Below are 9,650 nucleotides of genomic sequence, written 5' to 3' on the forward strand. Positions count from 1 at the left end.
AGGATGTCATTCAGAAGAATGACAAATTGGTCAAAGTGTTGTAGTTTTGTTATGTAGAAATTCTGTATTGTTCTTGTCTGTTGTTCTATGGGGCTGCTTTTCCCTGGTTTTTATGGGTTGGTTCGCATCTGTTTTTTTGTTGGGTCCTTGAAGGTCGAGTTTTTATGATAATATTACAATAATACTAATACAATTTACATGATTTGTATAGTTTATTTCTATTTGAAAATAAAAAATTATTCTATTCTATTTACATTTTCACCATAAATTACTTGAACTATTTAAACAAATAGGTTTCTATTCAATAATATTATTATTATATATAATACATTAACAGAATAATAAGTAAATAACTTAAAACCCACTAACATAGTCATTTTAACACATACAAACATAGTAAATTTTGAAGTGTCTATAAAACCCATACAACTTTTTTAGGGTTTCGGAATTACTAGATGGTTTGATTTAGACAAATGGAAACATAAAGGTTGAGTGTACTTAGTAATTAAAAAAGGTCCCACCATTCACTTATCATGGGAAACCGTGCAACAACTAAATTGTATAGAAATAAAAAACAAGAAAATAATGACATTTATGAATTATTAAAGAGGCACACGGAACAAGTGGCAGGAACCCTAAAATTTAGATTGTGAGAGCTCAAATATTTGAGAGTACTATGTTTGCATTAATGGAGGAGTAGAATTTTCGAAAAAATCTCATCTGATCGTGACTGCAAGAGGAGAGATAGTGGTAAAATGAGAAGATCGAGAGATGATGGGCAGTGCACACATTCTGACAAAAAATGAAGAATAAAACTAATGGACAGCGGGCAGCTCCAATATTCCCAATCGTCTTGCAATGCTGTCTCCTTTACTCACAATCGTTGATGCCCAAAAACAGCTCATCCAATTCATATAAGAGACGCCTTCGGCATAATAAATTCATGTACTATTTTCCCTCTTCTATAATTTCTCTCATATGAAGCATGCAATCACCATTTCTAAATAAAGCTTTTATATGATAGGATGTGGTAGTATCAATATACCATAGGGCACTACGTCACAGAACCTTTTGCACATGAAGATACCCCTAAACTTACTACTCATTTTCATATTTCTTAATCTTCTAGATTGTTAAATAGGTTCACGTATTTTATTGATGTCTATTTAATTCTTGAGATATAAGCTACTCACTATACATAATTTCTCTATTTTTTAGGCTCTCATGAAGGATTCAAATGTAAAGAATGAGTATCACATGCTAGTATGTGCCAAGGTCCATTACTCTATCTATATTAACTATTATTTGACGTCCAAGCATCTAATTTAAACGATATATTCCACATTCCATATGCTTTGAGATGTATTACTATTTTAGGATTCACATGCACGTCAATGTATGGTCAAAACATAATGGTAAAATATTTTAATCTAGTCAAACTATCCTTAGTTTTGGGTATATTATTAGAGGATGGATTAATTCAACCATATATCAAGAAATGATGCAATCTTGTCGAAATCTTGGCCCATTCTCTAATTAGCCACCCTTATTAATTTACATACACCCCCTTATATTCTATCTTATCCCGTGGATTCATGCACACATTCGTATGTATCACATTTATTATTAGATTATTCTCCATCCACACCTCAATGTCTAGGCATTTATTCTCTACATAAGTATTAGCCTTTTTTCTGTTATTGGTCAATAATGGGGCGTCCAATCAATATTGCACCATACAATACTGACCCTTGAGATTTAGCAATTTAAATTCGAATTTTTTAACTCCAAACCTTTTATTCTATCATAATTACATTTAGTACCTGTTTTATGTGATTTATTGAACATTTTGGTTTTTGAAAGAATTCAATGTGCATTTATTTAACATGCAGTCGCTTTGAGAATTCATTGAATACGAATTTGCATAAATGAAACATTTATCATAGAAACGCTTTTGGTTGGAGCACCAAGATGAATCTATCTCCATCAAAGTTTTCATCTTGGGAAATTTGCATGCTTCTTTTCCATTTACCTAAATTGGCCAGGCTCGTGAAGCCGACCATTCCGAAGGATAACCTAGGAGAACTTGACCCTAGTGATCTACCAGGCTCCCTAATGTGATTTTAACTATTGCGAATACTTGACAATTAGTGAAGAGTTAACTTCAAGGTAAATTGACGAAAAGTGAGATTTATTAGATCAAATGTTAGGGAAGAATTTATATTCACACATATAGAACTTACGCATATCTATGGATTTGACATAAAACAATCGTGGACATGGGGAGTGATCCCTAGTTGACATGACTTTCATGCTTATCACTGATACAACTACATACCCAATTCTTAAAAGATGGATTCTTAAATTCAATTTAGATGATTTATATACTTGCATGTTCAACCACATAGATTACGCTAACTTTTATCTACTTTTTCCTTCTGGTATAAATCCTTGAGCAAAACGTTATGATAGGATATGGCAATGTGAATATATAATAGAACATTGCATATAACACTTCTGCACAAGTAAAATTGAGAAATAAGATAAATAAGAACGAGAATAAAAATAAAATTCAATTTAGATGATTTATATATGTGGATGTTCAACCACATAGATTACATTAACTTTCATGTACTTTTTCTTTCTGGTATAAATCCTTGAATAGAACTTTATGATAGGATACGGTAATGTGAATACATAATAGAGCATTGAATATAACAGTTTTGTACAAGTAAAATCTCTAAATCTTAAAAATGAATAAACTAATTAGAGCAAAATTTAAGAATGAGATAAACAAGAATGAGAATAAGTTGGAAAGCCGGATAAACCGACTAAGAATAATTATGTGTAAACTAATTTTAAATATTTTTAGAAAACTAACCCTCCGGTTACAACACGTTTTGGAATTTCGATCTGAATGGGTCCACAAAATTCAATGGGAAGAGGGAACTGGATTACGAGTCAAGTGTACGGAAATACTTAGTGAAGGTATGGACAGAAAAAAATACGATTCACTTCGAATTGCAGCAGTCTATTCTACTTCTAGAACAATTCCAGGCGGGCAGAGATAGAGAAGGGGAAATTAAATAAATTCGTCTATCCTTCTAAGAGGATCGATATTGTTATGTGGACACGTCGGGGAATCTGTTGATTTTGATTTAAGGCTCCTTCTCACTCTCTGTGTGTATATATATTGCATGGAGTGGAGTAGATGAGAGCAGAAAAAGGTTTCGAGGTTTAGAAAAGAAAAAGAGAAATGGAGCGTTCAAAGCTGTTGGGTTTTGTGGTCTTGATATGCTTTACTATTCCAACGATATCATGTTCTTCGGACAGACTGTTTAGTGGTTGGCCGAAGTCTAGCAGCGATGAAAATGTAAAAATAAGGGTGAATATGACGCGCAGATCAGAGAGAGAGTTGGGTTTTTCTGAGAGATTGGGTTTGGCTGTGGATCGAAGTAAGAAGCGAATGAAGAAGATAGAGGCATTGATAAGAGGGCAATTAGACGCTGAAACGCCCGTTGAAGTAGGGGATGGAGAATTTCTGATGAGCGTTGCACTGGGAACGCCCTCTGTGAGCTTCGAAGCGATTGTGGACACGGGGAGCGATCTGATTTGGACTCAGTGCAAGCCTTGCAAGGACTGCTTCTCTCAGCCTACGCCAATCTTCGACCCCTCCAAGTCCCCCACATTTTCCACAATTCCCTGCGGTGATTCTCTTTGTGACGCCTTGGGGAGTACGCAAACCGGATGCAATCCAGATTGTACCTTTATGTATCAGTATGGCGATGGTTCCTTCACCAGCGGCGACCTGGCTTACGAGACATTGCCAATTGGGAGCAGCAAGGTTAAAGGCATTGCATTTGGATGCGGGCATGACAACGAAGGACAAGGATTCTCTCAGGGTGGTGGCCTTGTGGGACTGGGAAGAGGTGGTCTCTCCCTTATCTCACAGCTGGGTTCCAAAGCAGAGAACATGTTCTCTTACTGTCTTTTGCCCATCACCGACTCTTCTTCACAAACCAGCCCCCTCTTTTTCGGCGAGGGTGCTTCCTTGAGCGGAGGAGCCAAGACTCTCCCACTCATCAAGAGCAGTATCATTCCCACTTTCTGGTACATTCCTATTACAGGAATCACTCTCAATGGTAAGGCACTAGATATTCCTCCTGGAACTTTCGATCTGCAATCGGACGGCAGCGGAGGTATGATCATCGACTCCGGAACCACTGTTACCATCCTGGACCAGGCTGCCTACTCTCCTCTTAAGGAAGCAATTCAGTCCGCCATTGATCTCACTCCTGTAGACGGCTCTTCTACAGGTTTGGATCTTTGTTACCACACATCATCCGCTCACCTCACCTTGCCAACCCTCGTCTTCAACTTCAAAGGCGGCGTGGATTACGAGCTTCCGGCAGACAACTTTTTCATTCAGGCATCTGAAAATCTCTTGTGCCTGGCAATGTTGGGTGAACCATCGGGGAATCCTTCCATCTTCGGAAACATACAGCAGCAAAACTTCCATATCCTTTACAACAATGCTCAGAACACGCTCTCTTTCAAGCCCACTAAGTGTGATTCTCTTTAAATCATCATCTCCCTCTTCTAATTCTTCTTCTTCTCTTTTTCTGTCTCTCTCATTTCCTCTTCCTCTGTCCTTCGAATGCAATATGTGATCTCGTCTCCTGCGTCTGCCTATTGCACTGTCCGATATGCGAATCATGTAAATTTTCATCTTCGTAGCTGCTTATTTTCAGTAAAATTGTTTGGCCCCTGTTGTTCTCGGGGACCTTCATTTATGGTTCCTTATGATATGCTACACTATGTGTGTTATTTTGGCATGGAAATGAAGGTGCGATAATTGATTATCAAAATATAAATTGCGAGTTAAAACAACGACAAGAGAATTTATATAATTATAAAGCATTTGTAATGGTCTTATCTTTTCTTCAAGTCTTAAGTGTAAAATAAATTATTGTATGCCTATGAATATTTTTAATGGTATTTAACTTTAAGATCCGTGTCTGTGATTTATACATTCAAATAATACTTATTTTCAATCATGTCCGCATTTCACATTACTAAGATCAAACACAATTTAATGTAGCCTATATATAAGGTAAGGTTGTTGCTAAGAAGGTCTCTCTAATTTTCTCACAATTACTATTGTATAATTTTCTACTAGAGAAGACGAGTTCTCGAGAATTAAGAATATCATTTTGGAGCCTTTGCAATTTATTTAAAAGTGCTAATATTTAAGGCTATGCCTATATCACGATTCACGATTACCTATCAGCGCTTTATAGTGCATTCGATGACATCTTACACAAATCTTATATAGAAAACTTATTGATGGTGAATCGGGGCCTCTCATTTGAAAGGTTGCTACTACACTACAACGCACCTTAGATAATAAAATTAAATTATGTAATGTATTTGTGCTTCAGAGTATGGATGTTAGACCACACATCAATTTTCAGCCATTGATAATGTGACATGATTACTTGTTTTCAACATTTTAATAGGATTGCATTAGGTTTTGGAACTTTTTTTCGTGACCTAAAAAATTAAAATATTAGTGGACTACAACATAATAACACAATTATTGAGAAAAGTTTTGATTGCCTACAAAAAATCATAGTATCTTCACTCTTTCACCTTGTAAATCCTAACATGTTAATTTCAATTTCACATGATCTATGTTGCAGTGTCTACTTACGTATTATTATAGTCCAATGAACACAAAGGATACTAAAATCAATTATTTGAGAGAGTTGACACTTATTAGATTTTTAGATAGCCAAAAAACTTCTCAGATGAATAAAATATTGGTTGAGATAATTCTTAAATAGATATTATTATATTTATTTAAATAAACAATAATTTCTTAAAAAATATCCTTAATATAGAGGGAGAGAGAACTAATTATATATTCCAAGGAAAAAGTATTCGTAGTATTACATAGTTTACAATTGATAAAGCATTAACAAGTAAGAAACACACAATGAATAATAAATAAAACATATAAATTTAAAATAATTATTAAATCAACCTCATACTTATTTCACCTTGACAATGCAAGGAGGGTAAGAGGAGGGATGGCGGCCCAATATGCTATTCATATAGTTTCTAAGGGCATTGGACAACATCTAAACTAACATCTTAGCTTATATTTTCTTAGTTTATCCAATTGGGCGATGAAGGTGAAGAGTGGAGTGCATTTACATTTGATTAAATTCTTGTTCTAATTTCATTCTTATTATTTATTTATTATCTTGTAAAACTATTGTGCTAACTAGATAATGTGCAACCTTTGTTAAGGATTTTTCCATCTCCCTCGACCCTATCAACCACCTAAGGTGAGATGCATTTAGAGCTACAAGCGATATAAAAAATTCTATGTTTCTCAATGCTCGACAATGTATGTCACACGAGGATAATATTAGGAAGTTTTAGATTGAACCAGTTTAAACAGAGCCTCCTCTTTTCTTTTTTTATTTTATTTTGGTAATTACTCCTTCAGCAAGGCATTTAACTAGCTACAATTGCTTTGTATCCATTAATTTACTATTTTGGGTCATGAAAATAATGTATTCTAGTATAATGCCATTTCATTTTTCTTTACTTATTATTATTATTATTATTTTTCTATCGAAGATTCTTGTTGCAACGGATATAGATGCTGGAAAATATTTATTTATTATTCAATGTATAGCTAGAAAGGAAGAAGGATCATTCAATTGGGAAAGGGATAATTTTACACTCTTAACTTAAATACAATAGAGCACTACAATTATTCGGTTGGTTTACTTTTTTATGGAAGCACTCCTTATAAATCATGTATCATAGTAGAGATGTCGACATTTGAATAATTGGCCGGCACAGGCCAAACCTAATCCCAACTAACTCTTCCATCATATTGCACACGTAGACTACTTTCATATACCGTCCTAAAGAATCCCATCTCAAAGCACATAGAGGTACCATGTTTCGAGAAGTCCAATGGGAAAGTTGATCTTAGCACTCACTTGACAACATTTACTACTTTATCTATTGGCTTGATTCTTGAGGATTCTCTTCCTGCAAAAATCTTTTTCATTTCATTGAAACAAATGACATTGGATTGATTTTTCCCTTTATCTATTAATTCAATAAACTCTTTCTCATATCTTGTTAATCAATTTTTATAACGTTTAAAAAAAAATATTGGACCTAAAGTAACATTAATTGATGGTGCAGCGAAGGGGAATCCCGGACCTGCTGGATATGGGGGAGTGGTGCGTGATAATAATGGCAGGATGGTCTCGATGGTGGCCCTCTCTTTGGGTACCTAGACAAACCACTTTAGTGAGGCCTTCACAACGTATACCAATATCAAATTGGCCAAAGAGAAAGGTTTGAGAAGGGTCTTCTTGGAGTGTGACTCCCTAAACATCATTAATTGTTTAACAACTTCCTCCTCCCCTAGTTGGTCGATTAAACATATTATTGAAGATAGCCTAATGCTTCTCAGGGGATTCTACGAATTTACCATTTCACATGTCTATCGTGAAGGTAATAAGGTTGCCGATATTTAGGCCAACATTGGGGCCGACTTGCCAAGTAGGAAAGTTTGGAACATTTATGATCGGATCCCAGAGGATCTTCTTAACCTACTCCGTAATGATCATGATGCGTGCGAAGCTCAAGGGGCTTTCGGAAATGATGGAGAATGACGTCTTCCAAAGTGTCCTGGGCAAGACTTCTTCTATGAGGGGAAAGTCAAACTTTCTGGTGGCGTTTTTGATTGTTTTTGTTTAGCTCAACTCTGTTTGTGTTGCAGGTTGTTGAGAATCGGTATTTTCCAAGATTGGGGGAGATAGGAACCGTTTGGAGCCCATAGTCTATGAAAAATGATGAAATAAGGAAGCAGTATGCAAAGAACTTTCGATAAGTGTTTTTACTAGTTATATCGAGACGCTTCATGGTGCGGATGCCCTTGTTACCGAGGCCTTTGTTCATGGGTGGAAGTATGGTGTGCTCTGTGTCTATGGTATGGAGCTGGAGGTTGATGAGGAGATGGTGGATAAGGTGTCCAACATGCTATTCATATAGTTTCTAAGGGCATTGGACAACATCTAAACTAGTAGCTTAGCTTATATTTTCTTAGTTTATTCAATTGGGCGACGAAGGTGATGAGTGGAGTGCATTTACACTTGATTAAATTCTTGTTCTAATTTCATTCTTATTATTTATTTATTATCTTTTAAAACTATTGTGCTTACTAGATAATGTGCAGCCTTTGTAAAGGATTTTTCCATCTCCATTGACCCGATTAACCACCTAAGCTGAGATGCATTTAGATCTACAATGATATAAAAAATTCTTTCTTAGTGCTTGGCAATGTATGCCACATGAGGATACTATTAGGAAGTTTTAAATTGAACCAGTTTAAACATAGTCTCCTCTTTTCTCTTTTTTCTTTTATTTTGGTAATTACTCCTTCAGCAAGGCATTTAACTAGCTCCAATCGCTTAGTATCCATTAATTTACTATTTTGGGTCATGAAAATAATGTATTCTAGTATAATGCCATTTCATTTTTCTTTACTTATTATTATTATTTTTCTATCGAAGATTCTTGTCGCAACGGATATAGATGCTGGAAAATACTTATTTATTATTCAATGTATAGCTAGAAAGGAAGAAGGATCATTCAATTGGGAAAGGGATAATTTTACACTCTTAACTTAAATACAATAGAGCACTACAATTATTCAGTTGGTTTATTTTTTTATGGAAATAATCCTTATAAATTATGTATCGTAGTAGAGATTTGGACATCTGAATAATTGGCCAGCACAAGCCAAACCTAATCCCAACTAACTCTTCCACCATATTGCACACGTGGACTACTTTCATATACCGTCCTAAAGAATCCCATCTCAAAGAAAACAGAGGTACCATGTTTTGAGAAGTCCAATGGGAAAGTTGATCTTAGCACTCACTTGACAACATTTACTACTTTATCTATTGTCTTGATTCTTGATGATGCTCTTCCTGCAAAAATATTTTCCATTTCATTGAAAGAAATGACATTGGATTGATTTCTCTCTCTATCTATTAATTCAATAAACTCTTTCTCATATCTTGTTAATCAATTTTTATAACATTTAAAAAAAATATTGGACCTAAAGTAACATTAATTGATGGTGTGGCGAATGGGAATCCCAGACCTGCTGGATGTGGGGAAGTGGTGCGTGATAACAATGGCAGGATGGTCTCGACAATGGCCCTCTCTTTGGGTACCCAGACAAATCACTTTAATGAGGCCTTCACAATTTATACCAATATCAAATTGGCCAAAGAGAAAGGTTTGAGAAGGGTCTGGTTGGAGTGTGACTCCCTAAACATCATTGTTTAACGACTTCCTCCTCTCCTATTTGGTTGATTAAACATATTATTCAAGATAGCCTAATTCCTCTCAGGGGCTTCTGTGAATTTAACATTTCACATGTCTACCATGAAGGTAATAAGGTTGCGGATATTTAGGCCAACATTGGGGCCGACTTGGCAAGTAGGAAACTTTGGAACATTTATGATAAGATCCCAGTGGATCTTCTTAACCTACTCCGTAATGATTATGATGCTTGCGAAGCTCAAGGGGCTTTTGGAAAT

At 35.5% G+C, this 9,650-nt stretch overlaps 1 protein-coding gene across 1 annotated transcript; it reads left to right on the forward strand.

Moving 5' to 3' along the window:
- Positions 1–3,256: 3,256 nt before the first annotated feature.
- LOC131865660 (aspartic proteinase nepenthesin-1-like) lies at positions 3,257–4,582 on the forward strand. Its single transcript, XM_059215334.1, has one exon. The coding sequence runs from the start codon at positions 3,257–3,259 to the stop codon at positions 4,580–4,582; it is 1,326 nt and encodes a 441-aa protein (XP_059071317.1).
- Positions 4,583–9,650: the final 5,068 nt, after the last annotated feature.

This window comes from Cryptomeria japonica, unplaced genomic scaffold (assembly GCF_030272615.1).
Source record: "Cryptomeria japonica unplaced genomic scaffold, Sugi_1.0 HiC_scaffold_116, whole genome shotgun sequence".
NCBI lineage: Eukaryota > Viridiplantae > Streptophyta > Pinopsida > Cupressales > Cupressaceae > Cryptomeria > Cryptomeria japonica.